We start from the raw sequence: 26,683 nt of genomic DNA on the forward strand, positions 1-26,683 counted from the left end.
AACAGTGGAATCATTACTTTAGTCTCCAACCAAACCAATAATAGATTCTAATCTTTCATTGTTGTTCTGTTCATCTTCACCCTTCATCCTCATTGCTTGCTTCATCTTCATCAATTTGCCTAAACCTTCTCTCTCATTTCCAAGTATGGAGCATGCACTCGTTTCCACTGTTTCGCAGCAATTGGGATCTTTCGTCCTTGAAGAGGTGAGACTGGTGTTGGGTACCCCTCAAGAAGTTGAAAAGTTTACTTCTACACTCAAATCTATTCAAGCCGTACTCATAGATGCAGAGAAGAAACAAGTAAAAGAGGAAACGGTGAAGATTTGGTTACAAAATCTCAAAGACTTGGCCTACGACCTGGAAGATGTGTTAGATGAATGGAGCACTGAAATTCTCAGATCGGAAATCGAGGGAGTTGGCGTATTAGAGAAGGTATGCTCCTATTTGTTCTCTCTTTGCAATTGCAATTGGAATTGCTTCAGTCAAGTTTCTTTGCGTCGTGACATCGGCCATAAGATAAAAGAAATAATGAGCAAACTAGATGTGATTGCAAAGGAGAAAGACCAATTCCAGCTTCTTGATAGTGGGATGAGGACTACTAGTGAGGAACCACCAACATTTCGAATGACTAGCTCTATGATTGATGCATTAGATGCATGCGGTCGTGACCAAGACAAAGATATTATACTAAGCAAGTTGTTGAGCGAGAGTAGTCAACAGGAAACTCCTAATGTTCTTCCTGTTGTCATCTCTATACGTGGAATTGGGGGAATTGGGAAGACTACTCTTGCCCAAATGGTCTTCAATGATGATAAGGTGAAGAAGCATTTTAAGATGACAATGTGGGTGTGTGTATCTGACCCTTTCGATTTAACAAGGCTTGCCAAAGCGATTATTAAAGCTGCTAGTGATCAGAAAGTCTCTAACAACATTGAATGGCAAGATTTACATCAAGAATTATGTAGATCTGTCATGGGAAAGCGGCTTCTACTCGTGCTGGATGACGTGTGGACCGAGAATCACGCCGACTGGAGTCAGTTGAAGCTTGCTCTCAAGGGTGGTGCACAAGGGAGCAGAATTGTCTTTACTACGCGCAGTGAGAAAGTAGCATTAATGATGGGTTCGGCCTACACTCATGATCTGGGCCAATTGTCTGAGGAGGAATGTTGGATATTGTTTAAACGTATTGCTTTTCAGGGAAGGTGCAAAGAAGATTGTGAGAAATTGGAAGATATCAGTAACAAAATCACAAAAAAGTGCAGGGGTGTGCCTCTTTTTGTGAAGACTTTAGGAATTCTCATGCTCTTCAAAAGAACCAAACGAGAGTGGGAACAAGTCTTGGAAAGTGATGTATGGGAATTACAAGAGGTTGAAAAAGGTGCTTTGCCTGCTCTACTGTTGAGTTATTATGCATTGCCCTCAAATATAAAACGTTGTTTCACATATTGCGCTATCTTTCCAAAAGATCAGGAGATAGGAAAGGATGGGTTAATCCAGTTGTGGATGGCGCAAGGTCTTCTTAACTCCACGGGAAGAAGAGAATTGGAAGTAGTGGGCGTTGAATATTTCAATGAACTACTGATGCGCTCATTTTTCCAAAACATGAAAACAGATGATGATGAAAATATAATTTACTACAAGATGCATGATCTTATTCATGATTTTGCCCAATTTCTTATGAAGACTGAATGCTTTATCATGGATGGTATAAACACAGAATTCAGCAAGACGGTCCGCCATTTAGGCGCTACAGGGTTTATGGATTTAACTTCCATTTACAAGGCAAAGAATCTACGTACTCTCTACATCGACGAACTTGCAAGGGCACCATTATCCTTTCCAGCTCTTCCTGATTTGTTTTGTCAAGTGACATGTCTTAGAGTACTATCTTTGAGCAATTGGGATCTAAAAGAACTGCCAAATGAGGTTGAGAAGTTGATACATCTTAGATACTTGAACTTGTCTGGAGCAAATTTGAAGGAATTGCCTGAAACAATGTGCAGATTGTATAATTTGCAGACATTGGATCTTAACGGTTGTAGGAGGCTATGTAAACTACCTCAAGGGATTGGGAAAATGATTAACATGAGGCATCTTGAAATTGAAGAAACTGATGAACTAAGCTACTTGCCTCAAGGAATTGGTAGGTTAAGCTCCCTTCGAACATTGTCCAAGTTCATTGTTAATGATGTGGTAGGAGATGGATGCAAAATTGGAGAATTAAAAGATCTCGACCACCTCGAAGGGGATCTAAAAATATTTGGGTTGGAAAGAGTGGCGGATGTAAATGAGGCTAATGAAGCACAATTGAAGAATAAACGACATCTCCATGGTTTGAAATTGATATTTGAGTGCGATGGGTTGGGAAACATGGCAGAAGGCGAGATAAAAAGGATTGAAGGTGTGCTGGAAGGCCTCCAACCACATCGAAACTTGGAGGAATTGCGAATAAAAGGTTACCTTGGTTCTAAGTTCCCTAATTGGATGGATGATTCAATGTTGCCTGAACTCTTTGCTCTTAAAATAGTTGATTGTACAAAATGTGTGCAATTTCCTGCTTTTGGAAAGTTTCAATTTCTTCAAAAACTCAAAATAAAAAACATGGATGAGGTTAAATTGATGGGTCAGGTGTTTGGCCAAATTACAGGTAGTGATGGTCTTCCAATTGTCCCGCCAAGATTGAAAAAACTTTATATCAATGGTATGGATAACTTGGAGGAGTGGGATTTGAGGGTAGAAGATGGAGTGATTATGCCATGTCTCAGAAAATTAACCCTTGGTAGATTTCCGAAGTTACAGGTTTTGCCAGCTCTTGGAAATTTACCAGTCCTTGAAAGCCTTGATATAAGAGGAATGGATTCGGTTAAATGTGTAGGTGTTGAGTTTTTAGGAATTAATGTGGATGTTGATGATGATGGTACAAAAAGAGGTGGTGGAGAATCAAGGGTTGTGGTAACATTCCCACAGTTGAAGGAACTTCGTTTGTGGTATATGGATGAGTTGGAGGAGTGGGAGATGTTGACGAGGGAAGAAAAAGAAGAAGAAGAACATGCTGTTGGAAGTGGAGGAGGAAGAGATATAATTATCATCATGCCACTTCTCCACACATTAACAATTCATTTTTGCCCAAGTTAAAGGAGCTGCCTCACTACATATTCTCTGCTTCACTAAGGAATTTGGAAATTGCTTATTGCCCAAAATTGAGTTGGACGCCATGCCTTCCTCCACTCCTTGAAGAGTTGATTTTAGGAGGGGATGTAGGTGTTCTTTCAAGGTCATTGCCCACCAACCAAGATAACAACAGTAACAACAATCTCAAGTTTCTGGTGATCACTGATCCACCACATTCGTCACTGCCTGAAGGTTTGGCTCATCTTACATCGCTCCAAAGCTTGTCAATCCTGTGGTCTAATTCCTTGATGTGCATGTCTGAGGAGCTGAAACAGCTCACCTCGCTTCAAAGCTTGTCAATTCATTACTGCTCTGTTTTGGGAGCACGTTGCAAAAAGGAGGTAGGAGAGGACTGGAGCATCATAGCACGTTGAGAATATCCAGTCATAGAGGACACGCATGCATCATGACTCCACTGAGATCTGAAAGAGGTAATGTTCGTGGGTTGTTTTTCTTTTAATTAAGTAAGATTTTACTTTTGAATTTTGAATTAAGAAAAGAAATAACTCAACTCCTACTTGGTTGTGATTTGAGGTTGGCTCTCATCATCACATCACATGCCAAGGGTTCAGATGATGGGACCGTTATTCTAAATCAATATTCAAATTTGATAAGATACTTATCGGATTTGGATTTGATATATATAATAATATAAGTATATTATATTACATAATAACTATTATATCTATTTGGGTTTAAATTGAATGCTATTCAGAGAGGATATCTCAATATCCGACTTCGAATCCATATCCATAAACATCAAATAATATTTGATTATTTGAATATGAATTTGGATAATTGACTATCCATTGATGGACCTACTAAACCATAGGTTTTAAAACTAAAAAATTTCAACTTGGATGGCCCATCCAATGTGGAGTTAAGCCTAACAACTTAAAATAATATAAACATTGAGTTATAAAAGTATTTAAAAAAATAGTTTCTATTTTAAACTAAATAAAAGATTTAATTTTATTTCTCTAGAAAAATATTATGTATAATCAAATAACTTGATCGAGTGTTTGATTTGACAAGGTGCATTTTCAAGTTTTACCAAGTTGATTACACTCTTCAAGTTGGTTTCTTCGAATTTTGGGGCCATGTCACCTCAAAATCCGTCAAGTTGAGTTGACTCAACCAAGTTTGAAGTTAATTCGACGATTTTATAACTATGCTAAAATCAACTCTCTTTTTGACATTTTCCAAGGTTTCAAACAAACAATGGAATTCATTTTCCCATGATCATTTTTTCAATGAATTCTTATTTTTTTGAAAACGAATTTCATACAATGAAATAGACCCTATGGAATTAGTAGGTGACCTATCTATGATCTGTTGAGAATTTCATACCAGAAGCATTCAACTTTCTTGATGTAGTTCTTTTGATAAGGGACATTGGCTAAGAGTTAAAGTGATGACTTCTCTATATTTAGTAATTTAAAACTTAAAATGTTTTTGTATAGTTTTTATAATATGTCATTAACAGTCATAAAAAAATATTTGTTTTGTGCAGGATAAAGAACAAATTAAAAGGACCTGAATTTTATGGAAGATGTTCCTAAAGAAGAAGCGGTTGTTGTCGCGAGTTTCATGGCTATCATCGTGTTCAAGACTTGTCTATGATATTTAATATATAGTTCGTATTATTAATTTGAAAAACCTTGTGTGATTTGATTTGTTATGTATGTGTCTTGTATTTTTATTAAGGGTAATGGGTTATATAAATCAAGAGAGATTCAACAGATTTAGCTTGTGATTTCTTCCAATATTTTCGTAACTTTTCCCTATGGATGGCTTTGAAATCTTGTATTAGGGATTTTAAAATATGTCTTCATTGAAGATTTGTTTTAGTTGCAACTCAATATTAAGAAGATAAAATTAGTAGAGCATGATTTCGAACATTTGGTCATATTGAATGAACGATTAAATATACAAATTAGGTCGATTCTAGGAAAAGATTTGGGTGGGACTAATTATGGTTTGTTGCACGCCTCTGTTACCATATTTTCTCTTAAAATGTTTGGGATTCGGCAATCGCTCAAAAATGATGGTTATGAAGGAAACGATTGGGTCTCGCATGGTGGTTTTGAAAGAAACTAAATTGGGTAACATTGTGTTTGAATTATGGGGCTTCAACTTCAACTCTATGGCATGGATTGCTTTGACAGGATCAGCCGTGGTGTGTGGGTGGTGATTTCAATACAATTAGACTCTCGTATGAGTACGAGATTTAGGATAAAACTCAGAGTCATCAAAGAAAATCTTAAATCTTGGAATAAGTTGACCTATGATTTGTTGAGATCAAGAAGCAATCCATTATGTAGGAAATAATGAAATTTTATAGTAAAGAAGAGGAATCATGGAGGTAGTCCACTAAAGATAGGGGCATCCCATGTTAATTTAAGGACAGAATTTTATAAAATATCGATGTTTAAAGATATTAGTTAAAGATAAAAAAACGAGATTGAGATGGTTCAAAGAAGGAGATTATAATACCAAAAATTTCCATTAAATGGTTAACTCTCACAAAATAACCAATTTTATCTATAAAATTCAACGACTTAAACTGAAGATGAAGATTTGTCCCTCAAAAGTTATCCACAATATCAATAACAATGCGTATATTGTTGATCCTCCAAGCGACTTGTCCATCTAAGGGACACGTTTTTTTTTAGAGGTGGGGGTGCTGATGTAAAACATCTAGCTCTCACTTTTCTGGAGAGAGAGAGAAAAAAAAAAAACCTATCGGTTAATTCGAACCAACCTGGATCCAGATTGAAACTGCAACCAAATAAACTTTTTTTGAACAGGATTTATATTTTGAGTTTTTTTTATTTTAGTTTCCTAAAAATATTTAGTTGGTGTTATTTGCTTTATAAACTTGATTAGGAAAAAAAATATATATTAAATATTGGCATATTTTCACATCTTCAGAGATTAGGCCATAACTACTCCTCAGTCCTCACAGGACTATCTCACGACTACTCGGATGCGGCCATTGTATCCCTTGTGAAGAATATGCAAAATAAAGTTATTTTCATGCCATCGATGGATCAAACATACTTTAACTAAATCACAAATCTTTCAAACTGAAGTATGGTTTGTTACTTCATTCAATATGGATGTGTGCTTGTCTGTTCCAAAATTGTTTAAAAAATATGTATAAAAGATTATAAGACACAAATGGTAGACATGTAATTATTTTCTGACTCTCCTCTCTGACATATGCCCCATCACAGAACCGTAGACCCCTTGCATTGGGATACGCATAATCATAAAAATTTTCTTGTGCATCCTAAGGCAAATGATCTATGGTTCTGTGATGGGAGTGTATGTCAGAAAGGGGTGTCATATTATCACGACTCATAGGCTTTTCTTGTTACGAAGCAAATCATTTGCAAATGCAAATAATTTGTAGGAATCTAATTTATAGATGCTTGGTTACATTCCAAATTTTTTACTTGCATTGTAAATTATTTGCATGAACCTCTTAAACCCTTCACAAATTTCAGCAAATAATTTATTGCTCAGAAAGTGCTTCAAATCATTTGGAGTGAAAAGCTTTTGCATGGTACCAGGCAAATTGAGCAGTACAAGATATGATTTTTCTAAAGCACATGATACAATAAGATTCATAATACAAAAGATGATAACTATCATTCCAGCTGAACAACGATTCACCTCACGAAATGCCAACTTCACGTAAATAACCTGATTTATTCAGTAAAACTTAGAAATCTCTCAAAAGGGTTATGCACATAAAACCCACTAAAACATTAAAATTCAAACAAAACGACATACAACATTGGTTTTATTTCTCGATCTTTATGAAGTATATATGAGTATAAATAACATGAATTAGATTGAAAAGGTCAACAACACTCACAAAAGATCAAACACAGAATTATTGAGGACACGTTCCGATATAAAACACATTTGGACAAGTCCACTATTCATTACGGTGCAGTGACGTTAAGGGGGATTCAAGTTTACGAAACAAATACCCGCCAAACCATGACCTACTACAGATCACACTGTTGCCTTTCTTGTATAGACTGAAAATTCCAAGCCGCTGACTCATTAGCAGATCTAGCATTGTAAGGCACAACCCTTATCACTAGTGTTTGTTGACGACTTCAAATCCAAGTAGAAATTGGGTTTTCAATGAAAAATCCACGTCTACACAGATAACATAGATCCACACAATGTTTTAAAAATCGAACTGATAATGGAACCAAAATTTTGCTCAACTAATGGGACAGGGGTCCGACCGAGATTCAAACTGTTCAAACTGATGAGAGACCTATACGATAGGTGTTTAGCTTCATATCATCTAACTTTCAACAAAGCAACAAATACTACATGAAAATTGGAAAATTCGACAGAAAGAATTGACGAGTCAAGGCTCACGAATTTTAGAAACTGAGTTTTGACGGTCTAAGGCTTTTGAAATTCTTGATGTTCCCAGATTTGACGGCTTAGAGTTGTCGAATTTCTCCTATCCTTCATTAATTTGACAGTTTCGAGGCGTTAAAAAAAAATTTGACAGTGAAAAATTCGACCTCTTGGTCCATCGAATTTTATGAAATTTGACAGCCCAAGGCCGTCAAATTTGGGCTTTTTTCACATTGTGAAAGTTTGACTTTTCAATTGACTCGACTCAAATGTTCATGGAGTCAAATCAATTTGATGGCTTGCGAGTCGACTCAGATAAGTTAAATAAAATATTTATAAATATTTTATATTATTAACACGTATTTTATATTAAAAAAATATTTATTATTTTGTTCTCCTAGAAAATGTTAAATATACCCTGCATTCTAGTTAATTTTTCTGAATGAAATCGATTAATTTTCGAGTTGACTCAATTGAGTTATTGAGTTGACGCTACTTTACCAAGTTGGTTCTATGAGTTAGTTAGAATAAGTTTTGAGCCAAATCACCCAAAAATCCAAACCAAGTGGGAATGGTATCTTTCAACTTAATTATTCAAATGTGCCTCCACCTAATACAGAGACAGTTGGTGTTTACTAAACTAACATAATAAGCACAAAGACCAGCTAGTAGGATATTAATATAAATATCATCTTATAATCTTGACTATTAGATAATTCTCAAAATTTAAAATTAGAATCTCGAGGGTAAGCTAGTCAACTTGAAAACAATAAGAATCTTATTGAAGGATTAGGTTCCATCGACTAAACATAGATTATAGAATTAAAATTGAAGCAGGTGAGCAATCAACCGAGCAAGTGGCAATAAATAAAGAAATTTAGGGGTGTATTTTTTTATTATCTCCGTAATATTTCTTCCATTAGAAAAAAAAAAAATTGAATACTTGACGTAGGACCTTGAATTTGATCCAATTGATCATAAAATAGTCCATCTGGATCCTATGAACCAAGGAGTTGGACTGCTATCGACACTATAAGATAGGCGACAGTGTGGTACATTCTCCATGGATTGAACCTGGACGATTAGAACCAACAGTTTGATCCAAGTCCTATTAAAGAAAGGAATATTATTACTTTCCAGTGCAATAGACATGATTCAAAAAAGGTCATTTGCATAATTTTTTAAAACTAATTATGGTAGAAAAATAACCTGAGGGGTTGCCTCAGTGGTAATTTCAGATCAATAAGCGGTTGATGCCTATAGGTCGTGAGTTCGATACCTAGTATGAGCATTAATTCCTCAGGGGTCACCCGCGAGGGCGCACCCTCACTTACCCGGTGTGTCTAATGTGCGGGCGTTACATGTGCCTCAGGACTAATTCTTGGATTGGGCAAAGCCCAAATACAAGCCTGGTTCGCCTTCTACAATCGTTCACTATTTTAGTGGTTGATTACAATTATGATTAGGCTCAAATAAAATCTTAAATATAAAAATAAAAACATCCACTAAAAAAAAATTAGAAGAATGGTGAATCTTCATGTCATGCATTGAAGATTTTGAGTTAGGTACACGGCTCATTTGAATTCCCAAAACATACATTTATCATTTTTATAATCTACAAATTTGTGAATTTGTGAATTTTAATATTTATGAATTTGTAGATATACGAGTGAATTCATTGATTATAAAAGTGATAAATTCAATTAAATACATGTTTTAGGAATTAAAATGAACAGGTATTGAAATTAGAATTTGGACAGAAGTTGTGGACTTTGAGGGAAAATTTCTTATTTTTAATTAAGATTTGATAAGTAAAAGTTGGAGTGCCAATAACAGCTCTCAAGGAGGGGAAAAAAATGAAAAAGAAAAAAGAGAGATGATAACAGCTTTACTATAAATAATTTAAATAATAGTTATAGAAGTCAAAAATGCATCATAAGCTAGCAGCCTAGCACTACACAATACAGTGGAATCATTGCACAAGACAGTTCATCTTCACCCTTCATCCTCATTTGCCTAAACCTTGTCTCTCTCATTTCCAAGTATGGCGCATGCTCTCGTTTCCACTGTTTTGAAGGAATTAGGATCTGTCATCCTTGAAGAGGCCAAGAAAGAGGTGAGACTGGTGTTGGGTACCCCTCAAGAAGTTGAAAACTTTACATCTACACTCAAATCTATTCAAGCCGTACTCATAGATGCAGAGGAGAAACAAGTAAAAGAGGAAACGGTGAAGCTTTGGTTAGAAAAACTCAAAGACGTGGCCTACGACATGGAAGATGTGTTGGACGAATGGAGCACTGAAATTCTCAGATCGGAAATCGAGGGAGTTGGTGTATTAGAGAAGGTATGCTCCTATTTGTTCTCTTTTTGCAATTGCAATTGGAATTGCTTCAATCAAGTTTCTTTACGTCGTGGTATCGGCCATAAGATAAAAGAAATAAAGGGCAAACTAGATGTGATTGCAAAGGAGAAAGACCAGTTCCAGCTCCAGCTTATTGATAGTGGGACGAGGACTACTACCAATACTACTGAGGAACCACCAACATTTCGAATGACTAGCTCTATGATTGATGTATTAGATGTATGCGGTCGTGACCATGACAAAGATATTATACTAAGCAAGTTGTTGAGCGAGAGTAGTCAACAAGAAACACCTAATGTTCTTCCTGTTGTCATCTCTATATGTGGAATTGGTGGAATCGGAAAGACTACTCTTGCCCAAATGGTCTTCAATGATGATGGGGTAAATAACCATTTCGAAAAGAGAATGTGGGTGTGTGTATCTGATCCTTTCGATTTAACAAGGCTTGCCAAAGCGATTATTAAAGCTGTTGGTGATCAGAATGTCTCTAACAACATTGAATGGCAAGATTTACATCAAGAATTATGTACATCTGTCACGGGAAAGCGGTTTCTACTCGTGCTGGATGACGTGTGGACCGAGAATCACACCGACTGGAGTCAGTTGAAGCTTGCTCTCAAGGGTGGTGCACAAGGGAGCAGAATTGTCGTTACTACACGTAGTGAGAAAGTTGCATTAATGATGGGTTCGGCCTACACTCATGATCTGGGCAAATTGTCCGAGGAGGAATGTTGGTTATTGTTTAAACGTATTGCTCTTCAGGGAAGGAACAAAGAAGAGTGTGAGAAATTGGAAGATATGGGTAACAAAATCACAAAAAAGTGCAAGGGTGTGCCTCTTTTCGTGAAGACTTTGGGAAGTCTCATGCTCTTCAAAAGAACCAGACGAGAGTGGGAACAAGTCTTGGAAAGTGATGTATGGGAATTACAAGAGGTTGAAAAAGGTGTTTTGCCTGCTCTACTGTTGAGTTATTATGCATTGCCCTCAAATGTAAAACGTTGCTTCACATATTGCGCTATCTTTCCAAAAGATCAGGAGATAGGAAAGGATGGGTTAATCAAGTTGTGGATGGCGCATGGTCTTCTTAACTCCACGGGAAGAAGAGAATTGGAAGCAGTGGGCGCTGAATATTTCAATGAATTACTGATGCGCTCATTTTTTCAAAGCATGGAATCAGATGTCGATGGAAACATAATTTACTACAAGATGCATGATCTTATTCATGATTTTGCCCAATTTCTTACAAAGACTGAATGCTTTATCATGGATGATAATAACACAGAATTTAACTACAATAGCAAGAAGGTCCGTCATTTAAACGTTACATGGCTTAGAGATTTAAGTTCCATCCTTCCTTCCATTTACGAGGCGAAGAATCTACGCACTCTCATCATCAATGGACATGCATGGGCATCACACTCTTCTCCAGCTCTTTCTAATTTGTTTTGTCAATTGACATGTCTAAGAGAACTATCTTTGTGCGATCGCGATCTAGAAGAACTGCCAAATGAGATCGAGAAGTGTATACATCTTAGATACTTTGACTTGTCTTGGACAAGGTTGAAGGAATTGCCTCAAACAATATGCAGATTGTATAATTTGCAGACGTTGAAACTTAACGGTTGTAGGAGGCTATGTAAACTACCTCAAGGAATTGGGGAAATGATTAAGCTGAGGCATCTTGAAATTAATGAAACAGACAAACTAAGCTACTTGCCTCAAGGAATTGGTAGATTAAGCTCCCTTCGAACATTGTCCAAGTTCATTGTTGGCGATGCGAGGGGAGGTGGATGCAAAATTGGAGAGTTAAAAAATCTCAATCACCTCCAAGGGGATCTAGAAATATTTCAGCTGGAAAGAGTTGCGGATGTAAATGAGGCTAATGAAGCACAATTGAAGAATAAGCAACATCTCCATGGTCTATGTTTGAGCTTGAAGGTTTGGGATTTGGAAAACGTAGGAGAAGGCGAGATAGAGAGGATTGAGGGTGTGCTGGAAGGCCTCCAACCACATCGAAACTTGGTGGAATTGCAAATAGAAGGTCACCTTGGTTCTAAGTTCCCTAATTGGGTGGATGATTCAATGTTGCCCAAACTCTTCGCTCTTGCAATAATTGATTGCAAGAAATGTGTGGAATTTCCTGCTATTGGGAAGTTTCAATTTCTTCAGAAACTCAGCATAAGAAACATAGATGAGGTTAAATTGATGGGTCAGGTGTTTGGTAGAATTGCTGGTAGTGATGGTGTTGTGACAATTCTTCCACGATTGAAAGAACTTGATATTGATGGTATGGATAACTTGGAGGAGTGGGATTTGGGGGTAGAAGATGCGGTGATTATGCCATGTCTTGAAATACTAGTCCTTGGGAACTTTCCGAAGTTTCAAGTTTTGCCAACTCTTGGAAATTTACCAGTCCTTGAAAGCCTCGTTATAAGACAAATGCATTCAGTTAAACGTATAGGTCTTGAGTTTTTAGGAATTAAAGTGGATGTTGATGATGATGGTACAAAAAGAGGTGGTGGAGAATCAAGAGTTGTGGTAGCATTCCCACAGTTAAAGGAACTTAGTTTGTGGTATATGAATGGGTGGGAGGAGTGGGAGATGTTGACAAGAGAAGAAGAAGAACATGTTGCTGGAAGTGGAAGAGGAAGAGATATAATCACCATCATCATGCCACTTCTCCACACATTAACACTTTTTCGTTGCCCCAAGTTAAAGGAGCTGCCTCACTACATATTCCCTGCTTCACTAAGGGAACTGACCATTTCTCATTGCCCAAAATTGACTTGGACACCATGCCTTCCTCCACTCCTTGAAAAGTTGACTTTACGAGGGGATGTAGGTGTTCTTTCAAGGTCATTGCCCACCAACCAAGTTAACAACAGCAACAACAATCTCAAGTCTCTGACTTACTATAAATCACCACATTCGTCACTCCCTGAAGGTTTGGCTCATCTTACATCGCTCCAAAGCTTGTCAATCAAAATGTCTAATTCCTTGATGTGCATGTCTGAGGAGCTGAAACAGCTCACCTCGCTTCAAAGCTTGTCAATTTATTACTGCACTATTTTGGGAGCACGTTGCCAAAAGGAGGTAGGAGAGGACTGGAGCATCATATCACACATCCCCAACATCATCATCAACAACAGGGACTTAAGAAGAGAGTGAGGGACTTTAATGTTAGAGATATGCATGCATCATGACTCCACCGAGATCTGAGAGAGGTAAAGTTAGTTTTTAATTCAATAAGATTTTACATGTGAATTTTGAATTTTGAATTAAGAAAAGAAACAACTCCACTCCCAATTGCTTGTGATTTGAGGTTGGCTCTCATCCTCACATCACATGGCAACGGTTCAGATGATGGGACGGTTATTCTAAATCAATATTTAATGATTCGGATTTGATATATATAATAATATAAGTATATTATATTATATAATAACTATTATTATATCTATTTGGGTTTGAATTGAATGTTATCGAGACGATATTTCAATATCTGAATTTGAATCCATATCCAAAAACTTCGAATAATATTAGATTTTTTGAATATGAATTTGGATAATTAACAATCTATTGATAGACCTGATGGCCATTCAAGCTTAACAACTTCAAATAATATAAAATTTGACTTGTACAAGTTAAAAAAAAATAGTTTCTATTTTAAACTAAATAAAATATTTAATTTTATTTCTCCATAAAAATATTATATATAATCAAATAACTTGGTCAAGTTTTTGATTTGACTAAGTGCATTTTCAAATTTTACCAAGTTGAGTACACTCTCCAAGTTGGTTTCTTATCACCTCAAAATCCGATCAAGTTGAGTTGACTCAATCAAGTTTGAAGTTAACTCGACGATTTTATAACTATGCTAAAATCAACTCTCTTTTTGACATTTTCCAAGGTTTCAATCAAACTATGGAATTCATTTTCCCATGATAATTTTTTCAAGGAATTCTTATTCTCTTGAAAACGAATTTCATCCAATGAAATAGAGCCTACGGCATTAGTAGGTGACCTATGATCTGTTGAGTATTTCATACCAGAAGCATTCTACTTTCTTGATATTGTTCTTTTGATAAGGGACATTAAAGTGATGACTTCTCTATGTTTAGTAGTTTAAAACTTTAAAATGTTTTTGTATAGTTTTTATAATATGTCATTAACAGTCAAAAAAAAATATTTGTTTTGTCCAGGATAAAGAACTGATTAAAAAGATCTGAATTTTATGCAAGATGTTCCCAAAGAAGAAGTAGCAGTTGTTGTTGCAAGTTTCATGGCTGTCATCGTGTTCAAGACTCGTCTATGATATTTAATATATAGTTCGTATTATTAATTTGTAAAACCTTGCGTGATTTGATTTGTTATGTTTGTGTCTTGTATTTTTATTAGTGGTAATGGACTATAAATCAAGAGAGATACAACAGATTTAGCTTTTGATTTCTTCCAATATTTTCGTAACTTTTTCCCTATGGATGGCTTTGAAATCTTGTATTAGGGATTTTAAAACATGTCCTCATTGAAGATTTGCTGTAGTTGGAACTCAATATTAAGAAGATAAAATAAGTAGAGCATGATTTTGAACGTTTGGTTATATTGAATGAACGATTAAATATTCAAATTAGGTTGATTCGAGGGAAAGATTTGGGTGGGATTAATTATGGTTTGTTCCACGCCTATGTGAAATGCTTGGGATTGGGCAATCACTTAGGAAATCAAAGAATAAGGTGATGTAGGAAATAATGAAATGTTATAGAAAAGAAGAGGAATTAGGGAGGTAGTCCCCTTCCATGTTTGAAGAGATTAGTTAAAGATAAAAACAAGAGTGAGATGGCTCAAAGGAGGAGATAACAATACCAAAATTTTCCATTAAGTGGCTGACTCACACAAAATAACCAATTTTATCTACAAAATTCGACGACTTAAACTGAAGATGAAGATTGGTCTTTTAAAAGTTATCCACAAAATCAATAACAATGCCTATATTGTTGATCTTCCAAGCAACTTGTCCTTCAAAAAAATGTTCAATGGAAATTTTAGAGAAAAAAAAAAACATCTAGTTGACACTTTCTTTCATGGCGACGACAATATTGAACTAAGGGACACTTTTTTTTAGAGGTGGGGTTGCTGATGTAAAAACATCTAGCTCTCACTTTTCTAGAGGAAAAAAGAAAAAAAAAAAAAAAAGAAAGAGACAAGAAGAATCAAGAAAAGCTCATAAATGGTTTGAACCAAACCAATCCAGTCGGATGATTCGAACCAACCTGGATCCAGATTGAAGCTGCAACCAAAAAAACCTGTTTTAAACAGGATTTATATTTTGTGTTTGTTTTATTTTAGTTTCCTAAAAGTATTAAGTAGTTGCTATTTGCTTTGTAGACTCAATTAGGAGTGTTGTTTATTTATTTATTTTTCCTTCTTAGATTTGGAAGTTGCTCATTATTTTCTTGATTAATCAAAATAAACATTTATTAAAAATTATATATTCAAACTGATAGAATGCTTATAAAAACTATGATTACATTTTGCCTAGAAAAAAAGAAACATTAAATTTTGGCATATTTTCACATCTTCAGAGTTTAGGCCATAACTACTAAGTCCTCACAGGACTATCTCAAAATAAAGTTATTTTCAAGTTGTCGATAGATCAAACACACTTTAACTAAATCACAAATCTTTCAAACTGAAGTATGGTTTGTTACTTCATTCAGTATGGATGTGTGCTTGTCCGTCCCAAAATTGTTCAAAAAACATGTATAAAAGATTATAATATATGTAATGATTTGCTGACTCCCCTCTCCGACATATATCACTACAAGAAATATGGAAATTAGGAACGGTAATATATTTCAGGATTTGGAACGGTTTTTAACCGTTCCAAATATGAAAGCACTAACACAAAAAATAACACCTTAGACATCGATCTAAAATCCGATGTCTAATGTTCTAAGTCTGAGTCTTTAGACATCGGTTACAAAACCGATATCTAAAGTTGTCATAAACCGATGTCCAAACGTTTTTAAAAAACTTTATTTTTAATTTTTTTTCTACGCCCCTATTAACCACCGTCAAAATAGACACAAATAGAGAACATTGAGGTTCTCTATCACATTCATTTTTACACAAAAAGAGTTGTAATTAGTTATAATTTATAAAAATACTAAATACTTCACCATTGAAATTACAAAATGTCGCATAATACTACAAACAATTGCTTTGTCAAACTACATGCCAAAAATAAAACCATTACTGATATAAAAAACAAAAAAAAAATTCTTAAGGCTCAGACGAGTTACAAAAATGGTATTACTTCGCACTAATTTTGAAAGTATCCACAACAATGAAACTGTTTCTTACTATTTAAAAATACAAGCCATAAATCTGTTTTCATTCTGTTGAGAAGCGGCATAAACCTATGGCTAATGAAACATATTAGGTTTGAATTTTAATTGTTTTTGATTGGGCTTATTCACCAAAAGCCAGCTTGGGACCTATCAATACAGGATGCGTGCCCATTCTCTTAGCATCTTCAGAAAAGGTGGGTAAAGGTCAGGTTTACAATCAGATCCTATAAAAATGTTGGTTCATTGTATAAACCTGACTGGTAAAAACTAAACAAATTGTATGAGATTACTCAAGAACGAAGGAAGTTACTGTTGAAAACGTACCAGACGAGGCGGGGATAACTTCACGTTCTCATCCTTACCAGTAGAACGAATATTAGTCAGTTCCTTCATTCTAACATGGTTGATCTGTAATAAGACAACCATTTCAGAGGTCAGTCAAATTGTTTTCTTCATACATAATAATACATACCACAAGAGGAAGAAATTTTCACTTACATCAATATATGTATCTCTTGAATACTCTCCAACTATCAGACCCTCATACGACTGCATTCAAATTAAGAAATAAAATTTATTAGTAGTACATATGGAGAATGGCTCATATCTAGCAACCAATCAATTTACTTTATTTCTCAAAATCAACAAAAGCTCTCAAAAATTTTCAAACCAAACAAATATTGGAAAATATGTTTACCAATGGAAGCTAATGTCTTAACTTGCTAGTAGGCCGTAAAAATCTTAGGGGTCCATTACTAAATCTAGATGCATTGGATCGACCTTACCCCTTGCAAGAAGTGCATGAGGAGCACTGCAATCAAGTAAAAATTCTCTTTAATCATAGTAAGAAAGGGAAAAAAAGGAGCTACTAGTGGCAGCCCAACTTTTACTAATTACTCCCCAATTAAAGATTAAAACACAATATTCAAACATTACAAAAGTTTGGCTCAAGTTATTATCTCAACATTATAACACATTCAAACAATTTCAATAGTTGTTTACAATTAGGATTAAACCCATATAAAATCCAATATTGAAATATAGAAATCTAACAAAACAAATGAGAGAGCTTCTAATGACACCCCAACTTTTACTTGTCCTCAACCATTCATTTATTTTTTATATTTTTAATTGAGGTGTAATAAGTAAAAAAAATTATTAGATGAATTATGTATTCCATGTGAACTGGATATCAGAACAAAGCCATACTTTCCAGGAATAGAATTAAAATCCCCACAAACTAATATTGGAATGTCTACACTAACATCAATTTTTTCTAATCCTTTCAAGAGAGCATGGACCTAATACTAGGGGTGACAATGGATAGCCGAAATTCGAATCCGAATTCGAAAAATCGGATTTTATCCGAAACTTTCGGATATCGGATTCGGATTCGGATGTTATTTTAACATTCAAATGAATTTCGGATGTCACGAAATCCGATTCAATAATATCCACTCCGATTATAAAGACATGTGTTACGTATTCATGTTATACAGCAAAACTTATATATATATATATATAGGGTCACATTTAATGGCAAACTTTTTAGCAAACTTTTTGGCAAAACATTTTTCAAAACATGAGTTAGAAGTTTTGGAATGGGCTGATTTTTGGTGAGGATGATCTCTACGGTGAGGAGATCATCATCACCAAAAATCAGCCCATTCCAAAACTTCTAACCCCATCAAAAACAGTTTACAAAAAATGACGGTCCACGATTTTTCAACTTGTAAACATGGGTTAGAAGTTTTAGAATGGGCTGATTTTTGGTGAGGATGATCTCCTCACCGTAGAGATCATCCTCACCAAAAATCAGCCCATTCCAAAACTTCTAACTCATGTTTTGAAAAATGTTTTGCCAAAAAGTTGGCCATTGAGCGCTACCCTATATATATATATATATATATATATATATATATGAAAATGTTCAACAACAAACATTTTGGCAAAACATTTTTCAAAACATGGGTTAGAGGTTTTGGAATGGGCTGATTTTTGGTGAAAATGATCTCTATGGTGAGGAGATCATCCTCACCAAAAATCAGTGCATTCCAAAACTTCTAACCCCAGTTTACAAGTTGAAAAATCGTTGATCGTTCATTTTTTGTAAACCATTTTTGATGAGGTTATAAGTTTTGGAATGGGCTGCTTTTTGGTGATGATGATCTCCTCACCGTAAAGATCATCCTCACCAAAAATCAGCCCATTCCAAAACCTCTAACCCATGTTTTGAAAAATGTTTTGCCAAAATGTTTGTTGTTGAACGGGACCCATATTTTGGCAAAACATTTTTCAAAACATGGGTTAGAGGTTTTGGAATGGGCTGATTTTTGGTGAAAATGATCTCTACGGTGAGGAGATCATCCTCACCAAAAATCAGTGCATTCCAAAACTTCTAACCCCAGTTTACAAGTTGAAAAATTGTTGACCGTCCATTTTTTGTAAACCATTTTTGATGGGGTTATAAGTTTTGGAATGGGCTGCTTTTTGGTGATGATGATCTCCTCACCGTAAAAATCATCCTCACCAAAAATCAGCCCATTCCAAAACCTCTAACCCATGTTTTGAAAAATGTTTTGCCAAAATGTTTGTTGCTGAACGGGACCCATATTTTGGCAAAACATTTTTCAAAACATGGGTTAGAGGTTTTGGAATGGGCTGATTTTTGGTGAGGATGATCTCTACGATGAGGAGATCATTCTCACCAAAAATCAGCCCATTCCAAAATTTCTAGCACCAGTTTACAAGTTGAAAAATCGTGGACCGTCCATTTTTTGTAAACCATTTTTGATGGGGTTAGAAGTTTTGGAATGGGCTGATTTTTGGTGATGATGATCTCCTCACCGTAGAGATCATCCCCACCAAAAATCAGCCCATTCCAAGACTTCTAACCCATGTTTTGAAAAATGTTTGTTGCTGAACATTTCCCTATATATATATATATATATATATGAAAATGTTCAACAACAAACATTTTGGCAAAACATTTTTCAAAACATGGGTTAGAGGTTTTGGAATGGGCTGATTTTTGGTGAAAATGATCTCTATGGTGAGGAGATCATCCTCACCAAAAATCAGTGCATTCCAAAACTTCTAACCCCAGTTTACAAGTTGAAAAATCGTTGATCGTTCATTTTTTGTAAACCATTTTTGATGAGGTTATAAGTTTTGGAATGGGCTGCTTTTTGGTGATGATGATCTCCTCACCGTAAAGATCATCCTCACCAAAAATCAGCCCATTCCAAAACCTCTAACCCATGTTTTGAAAAATGTTTTGCCAAAATGTTTGTTGTTGAACGGGACCCATATTTTGGCAAAACATTTTTCAAAACATGGGTTAGAGGTTTTGGAATGGGCTGATTTTTGGTGAAAATGATCTCTACGGTGAGGAGATCATCCTCACCAAAAATCAGTGCATTCCAAAACTTCTAACCCCAGTTTACAAGTTGAAAAATTGTTGACCGTCCATTTTTTGTAAACCATTTTTGATGGGGTTATAAGTTTTGGAATGGGCTGCTTTTTGGTGATGATGATCTCCTCACCGTAAAAATCATCCTCACCAAAAATCAGCCCATTCCAAAACCTCTAACCCATGTTTTGAAAAATGTTTTGCCAAAATGTTTGTTGCTGAACGGGACCCATATTTTGGCAAAACATTTTTCAAAACATGGGTTAGAGGTTTTGGAATGGGCTGATTTTTGGTGAGGATGATCTCTACGATGAGGAGATCATTCTCACCAAAAATCAGCCCATTCCAAAATTTCTAGCACCAGTTTACAAGTTGAAAAATCGTGGACCGTCCATTTTTTGTAAACCATTTTTGATGGGGTTAGAAGTTTTGGAATGGGCTGATTTTTGGTGATGATGATCTCCTCACCGTAGAGATCATCCCCACCAAAAATCAGCCCATTCCAAGACTTCTAACCCATGTTTTGAAAAATGTTTGTTGCTGAACATTTCCCTATATATATATATATATACATATCAAGTTTTACAACGAAATTAAACTTCAAATATTTATCTTCTTCAACCAAAACTCAAAACGCAGAACCAGCAAAGTGGGTTTCGCCGTGTCGACTGTGCAAGCTCCCACTAGCCACCCTCGTCTCCGATCGGCGAACATCAAGCTAGGTATTCTCTCTCTCTCTCTCTCAATGTTAAACTAAAACCCTCTTTTTTCTTTAGTCTGCGAGCTCCATAACGGCATAACCACTATCTTCTCCGATCGGCGAGCATCATACTTCATCTCTCTCCCTCTCTCTCTCTCTCACTCAGTAAAACCCTATGTTTTATTCGAATTTTTCATAATTTTTTTTTCAAAAATCAAAGTTTATTTGATTTTAAGACTGAAATAAGTTTAAGATTATAACTTCTAAAGTTGAAAAAATCAGGAAAATCGATTTGGTTTTTGCCAATTGAAGATGTATACATCGAATCTAATTTTGTTAGGGTTTTTATCGAATCGGATATTTTTGGATATCTGATATAATTTTTGAATTCGAATTCGTATTTTGGTTAATGATATCCGATAGGATTCGAATTCGGATATAGCATTATCCGATCAGATACCTATCCGTTGACAGCCTTACTGATACAATAAAAAGGAAACATCTGAGGACGCATATTTAAGTTGAAATATAAGATCCAGAAGAAAATATATGGACCTCACAGTAGAAAATACTTGCCTAAAATATAATGCCTCAAGGAAAATACCAGAAATAGTTACACCATGAAATTATACCGCATATGTTGACATTATCTAATACAAAATGTATGAAGAGATGAAGATACACCATAAAAGTATACTTCACAAAAGAACATTTATCAGGATTTTCAAAACTAAAATATACTAGGGAAAGAGTAATACTTAGGTTTAAATCCCTCCTTTATTAGTGAGTCTATATAGGGTACATAGAAATTAACATATGTAATTTTAACATTTATCAAACCCTCCAAAACAGAGTTCCATATCTGTCAACATGAATGTCAAAATATAGGGTACAGAGACATTAACGTGTGTAAGTTTAACATTTATCAAGCCATCCAAAATAGAGTTCCATATCTGTTACCATGAATGTAATGATAAATAATGTCACCAACTTCAACTGGAGCAAATTTGAATTATATAAATACAGGTCCATGCCCAGTGATGCAATAGGTAATAAAACTCCGCTTATTTCTTACCATGCAAAGAAGTTGTTGTCTTCCAGAAGCATCAACTCCATGATTGTTACTCTTTGCTTCCAGAACCGCTATTAGGGCAATATTATCTTACAAGAAAGTCAAATGGCCCCAAAGCATTAGTAGACTAACTAATATTTATCTAATTAGTTGAAGAATTGACCAAAAACATGCATTTAAGTCACCTTAAGCAGCCGATTTAGAGCAATGTTCTTCTGAGGGCTTGGAATCACCGCATCAGTCAACGATTGTGCAGCCTTACTAAATTCAACCTGCATGCAAAGAATGTCTGCTTTAACATGTGAAGCAACGACAGGAAACAATCGTCTACAATTATACATACAAAATTTTTTCAAACCTCATATTTTTTTACATGTGAAAATCTCTCTCGACAGAAAAATGTTGCACAACCATCAATTGGGTAGGCATTTCCATTGTAAATCTGCAATCCAGAACATGAATCTAATAACATGAAGACTATTTAGATGATAACCATAGGAAGAAACAAATCCGCATCCCAACCTCCGTCATCTTTTGCTTGTAGAGAGCTTGATAGCCATGTTTGTCCAATTCAAGGGAGTAAAATTTCTCGAAGTGGTCGCTTTGAACTTGAAAGGAAGAAATCACTACCATGCTTAGCTGCACATATTAACTAAGTTGGCACCTTTAAAGGAAAAAAATGCAAGGCTGAATGAACGAAAAAAACGGGATTCCCGTTAGCTGCCCCAATATTTGGGATAAGGCATAGATGATGATAATTTTATAGACTACAAGTTGAAGACCTTAGATCCTCTTCCAAAACAAGTATCCTCATTACCAAAAGAGCCTCGACAGAACCAGTGAAATTTTCAGTACACACCCTCACCAACTCCTCCATTGAGGAGTTATAAGAAGAACTTGTAAGGTGTATTTGAAGGTATATGATTTTGCAGCCCAAACACACTTGTATCCCTAACTAATAACAGAAAAACTAGAACTATATGTTTCCAAATAGTACATCCGGTGCTTCAAATACTTATTAACAATCGTATGGCCACTTACAAAAATATATAGCTCTGAAAATATAGATTCGATATATCTTAATCCCTTGTAATATCTAAAAGATAAACTTCTTATATAAATTGGGATATCGATGTCAAGAGAAAACCTAATAGTTAATAAGAAAATAATCCATTTTCAGAGATGGAACTGTAGGTTTATGAAATAGTTCCAATCAAATTATCACTCAAAGACCTACTACAAATCCAGAGAAGCACAACATCAATAGATAAATCCTAATTTTAGATTCTATAGTAATTGAAGAATACATAACCAAAAGCCTTACAAAAACTAATAGATGTGGATTCAAGTCACACAAAAAACACATAAATCACTGCATTCATCAATATCTCAAGTATCTCAAGCATTTAAGATCTAAACTAAAAAAAATACACAAAAACTACAAATTTCATCGAATCTGACTATTAAAACCTCAGATTTCTCACAGGAACACTCAAATCTGATAACCCCTAACAAAAATTGCAACTACCTTTACCAACTGTGCAGAGAGGTTTCAAAGAGCTCAGAAGCTCTCGTTAATGGCGACTGCCGCTCAAAGCCTAGAAACAAACTCATTCCAATCCAACTGAGAGAGAGAGAGAGAGAGAGAGAGAGAGAGAGAGAGAGAGATGAGATCGATGGAGCGACTGAGAGAGAGATGAGATTGTAAGGTCGATCAAGGGAGAGACTAAGAGAGAGACTGAGAGGTCGATTGAAAGAGCGATTGAGAGAGAGAGAGAAAGAGAGGTCCATGGAGAATCTGAGTGAGAGAGAGAGAGAGAGATTCGTTCGCATATATGAGATGGAAAATTGGGACATTTAAAACCCGATTAAAACGGTTTTAATAGATAAAACGGTTTAAACCCGTTTTTAATTAGAAACGGATAAAATCCATTTTATAATTTAGTTCCTGATTCATTGTTTTCTTGTAGTGTGCCCTCATCACAGAACAATAGATTCTTTGCATCGGGATACACAACCACAAATTTTTTTCTTGTGCATCCCAAGGCAAATGATCTACAGTTATGTGATGGGGGCGTATGTTAGAAAGGGATGTCATATTATCACAATTCATAGGCCCTGCTTGGTATGAAGCAAATCATTTGCAAATGCAAATAATTTGTAGGAATCTAATTTACAGATGCTTGGTTACATTCTAATTTTTTTTTTTTTTTTGCATTGCAAATTATTTACATGAACCTCTTAAACCCTTCACAAATTTCAGCATTTAGTTTACAGCTCAAAAAGTGCTTCAAAAATCATTTGCGGTGCAAAGCTTTTGCATGATACCAAGCAGGACCATAGAAGATAGTGTAAATTCTGAGACACAAAGAAAAATCAAATTGAGCAGTACAAGATACGATTTTTCTAAAGCACATAATACAATAAGATTCATAATACAAAAGATGATAACTATCATTCCAGCTGAACAGCGATTCACCTCATGAAATGCCAACTTTGCATAAATAACTTATTTACTCAGTAAGATATCTCTCAAACGGGAAATGCACATAAAACCCACTAAAACATTAAAATTCAAACAAAATGACATACAACATTGGTTGTATTTCTTGATTTTTCTGAAGTATTTGAGTATAAATAACATGAATTAGATTGAAAAGGTCAACAACACTCACAAAATATAAACACCGAATTATTGAGGATACGTTCCGATATAAAACACGTTTCATTACGGTGCAATGATGATCAGGGGGATTCAAGTTTACGAAAACGAATAACTGCCAAACCATGATCTACTACGGATCACACTGTTGCCTTTCTTTTTGTATAGACCGAAAAATCTGAGCCCCTGACTCAGTAGCAGATCTAGCATTGTGAGGCACAACCCTTATCACTAGTGTCTGTTGGCTATTGCTTTGAGTCTGGGGCTGTAGGTCCGAACCGGAAACCTCAACAGCTAGAGCCATGGGAAAGAGATGGAGTGGTGCATCCCGTCCCTCCGAAACTTGACCAGCAACCACTTCATGTGCCTTGTCGCATGGATTATTTGCCGTACCCCCGTGTACTTCACTGTCTTTGGATGTCTGGTACATGGCTGTACTCTTTCGGTTCAACAAGTTATAGTAGGGCTTCGAGTTTGCACTTTTCGGATGACCTCATCAGTTGATACTTGTTCAGCTTGCCTGGAGTTGGCCGAGTTCATGATTGGTATTCCGTAAGGAGGGTAATAAGTTGGAGGGAAGTACATCGGAGAAACATTACTTCCCGAATGAACCCCTACCCCTTGTGGTGGGTGAGAAGGTGGAGCACCATAAGCTGGTATTTGGAGCCATCGAAGGTAGGCTCATAGACCCACCACAACCTCCGTAAATCGGTGGCATAAACCCTGAATTTGGAGGAAAAGGCATCGCATACGGCGGTAAACGAGTCCTTATGAAGGGGACATTATAGGAAGCAACCATTGATACCCATTTTGTTATTATCGGTAGACATGGGTGTTGGTGGTGGGTTTCCAGATTAGGACCCATAACTCGGATGTTTGCTGACATCATCATTTGGAGAAGGAAGAGAGCGTTTCCGTACATCGTTCTCGGCTACACAATCGGTGTTCTGTTTTGGCTTTTGGGAATCATCTTTCTGCTTAACGATTGGTGGGAGAGATTTTAGAACATACTCTGAAGGCAGTTTCTTAGCAGGTCAGATGTCTAAAGAAGCCATTCTAAAATAAGGATTGTCTTCCAGTAACACATGTCGTGATTCAGCAATCAATCTCTGAACCTGTTTTGGATATTAAAAAGGAAAATGCTGGAATGACACAAACGGAGATACAAAGGTGACAAAAATGATGCGGTGGTGCGCACATAACCGTAGATGCTTTTTACTTGTATCTCGCGGAAAAACATCTACAGTTATGTGTGCGCCACCACATCATTTGTCACCTTTGTGTCACCCCAGCACGACTCTTTTAAAAATGTAGCTAAAATTCTATTCTCTAGAACTCGGCTCACCTTTATCAGTCTATGCAACTCAAAGACTTGCACCGCAAACACTCTTTGTTGACTGAAAGTATTACCAGAATAGAGATCAAATGCTTAATCATGTAAACTTCTTGAAGACAAGGAAACAGGAAGGCTGTGATCAATAAATTATACATGAAACCAGTAATGTGCAATCAAAAGGTTCTTTTTTTTCTTCCCTCGGCTTAAAAAAAAATCAGTTGGATAATGCAACACCTGTGGTATCTTAGTATTATATTTAGCTTCAAGCGGTTTAAAAATTAGGCTTGTTTAAACAGCCACCAAGCTCAGCCCGAATTTAGAAGCTCAACCTCTGGTTGAACTTGGGTTAATGAGTCCAGGCTCAATGCTCGGGTTGAGGGCTTTGCCACTTGAGTTAGTATGGTCTACCCGCTAACCCCTGCCAAGGTCACAGCCCTAATACACCATACATACACACACAAAAAAAATAATTGACTTCCAAAGTATGACATAGCAGGAACTGAAGAACGATTCAAACACCTGAAGCTAGACATGCCAAAGTATCCACAGTATTTCTTACAAGGAGAACCTAGTGCTTATCGATGAAAGAACATAAATACACTCGGAAACATAGTAATATACAATCTCTCCTTTCAAATTGCTTTCCTCCTGGCAAAAATTCTAGCAAAAACGACAAAGTAACAAACTGTCCTAGAGTAATCATGTTAACACAAAAATTTGATGGTTAAATACTTCAAATATGACAGGTGGAAATTTTAAGTGATGAATTGTTGCAACATGCGTCTAATGTTTTTTTAACATAGAGGCATGGGACGAAGCACTTCAATGGACTAAATGTTAAGGCATAAGCCTCATGAGCATGTCTTTTTAAATGAATAGTAAAAAATAAAATATAAATTTTAATAGGGAAAATTTAGTAAGAATGAGAAATTTTAGGGGGGGGGGGGATCAATCCATAAAATGAGCAAATTTTAGCAAGAAAACAACAATTATGATAACGCCAATCTTTAGAGTGGTGTAAGTAACTACTGTTAGGCAAAGGAATTTACTTGGTAATCGCTCTTCGTGCTTTCCAGAAATGTTTCTGACCTATTACTCCCACATGTGTCCAAGCAAACTAAAGAGTCCACCATGGAAGTCTCCCAGGCATTATCATTTCTGTCCAAATCTCCCACTTGTGACGATCTTTGTATGTTATCTTCACAGTACTCACCGTCATCTT

General features: G+C 35.8%; 3 protein-coding genes and 1 long non-coding RNA gene across 7 annotated transcripts; 2 read left to right on the plus strand and 2 right to left on the minus strand.

Moving 5' to 3' along the window:
• LOC147388659 (disease resistance protein RGA2-like) lies at positions 1 to 4,931 on the plus strand. The gene is made up of 2 exons (XM_086419893.1): positions 1 to 3,603; positions 4,686 to 4,931. The coding sequence occupies exon 1, from the start codon at positions 146 to 148 to the stop codon at positions 3,134 to 3,136; it is 2,991 nt and encodes a 996-aa protein (XP_086276019.1). The 5' UTR covers positions 1 to 145; the 3' UTR covers positions 3,137 to 3,603; positions 4,686 to 4,931.
• Positions 4,932 to 9,611: 4,680 nt separating this feature from the next.
• Positions 9,612 to 13,097, plus strand: LOC147388660 (disease resistance protein RGA2-like). The gene has a single exon (XM_086418207.1). It carries the CDS (start codon positions 9,612 to 9,614, stop codon positions 13,095 to 13,097), a length of 3,486 nt encoding a protein of 1,161 aa, XP_086274333.1.
• Positions 13,098 to 16,222: 3,125 nt separating this feature from the next.
• On the minus strand, positions 16,223 to 23,279 carry LOC147388661 (carbon catabolite repressor protein 4 homolog 2-like). Of its 4 annotated transcripts, none has more exons than XM_086418571.1 (8): positions 22,992 to 23,279; positions 21,986 to 22,102; positions 21,837 to 21,905; positions 21,648 to 21,735; positions 21,467 to 21,552; positions 16,778 to 16,828; positions 16,604 to 16,687; positions 16,223 to 16,503 (listed from the first exon to the last, which is right to left on the minus strand). In XM_086418571.1, the coding sequence occupies exons 2-8, from the start codon at positions 22,094 to 22,096 to the stop codon at positions 16,465 to 16,467; spliced, it is 528 nt and encodes a 175-aa protein (XP_086274697.1). In that variant the 5' UTR covers positions 22,097 to 22,102; positions 22,992 to 23,279; the 3' UTR covers positions 16,223 to 16,464. The 4 variants fall into 4 exon arrangements, with proteins under 4 accessions (XP_086274697.1, XP_086274696.1, XP_086274693.1 ...); XM_086418570.1 differs by having other exon boundaries at positions 16,223 to 16,462; positions 21,822 to 21,905; XM_086418567.1 differs by having other exon boundaries at positions 21,822 to 21,905.
• Positions 23,280 to 25,158: 1,879 nt separating this feature from the next.
• LOC147388662 (uncharacterized) lies at positions 25,159 to 26,683 on the minus strand. Its single transcript, XR_015170656.1, has 3 exons — positions 26,511 to 26,683; positions 25,471 to 25,522; positions 25,159 to 25,240 (listed from the first exon to the last, which is right to left on the minus strand). It is a non-coding gene; the product is annotated as an uncharacterized LOC147388662 (long non-coding RNA).

Source organism: Akebia trifoliata, chromosome 12, assembly GCF_017979445.1.
Source record: "Akebia trifoliata isolate Shusen 1 chromosome 12, ASM1797944v1, whole genome shotgun sequence".
NCBI classification, from domain to species: domain Eukaryota; kingdom Viridiplantae; phylum Streptophyta; class Magnoliopsida; order Ranunculales; family Lardizabalaceae; genus Akebia; species Akebia trifoliata.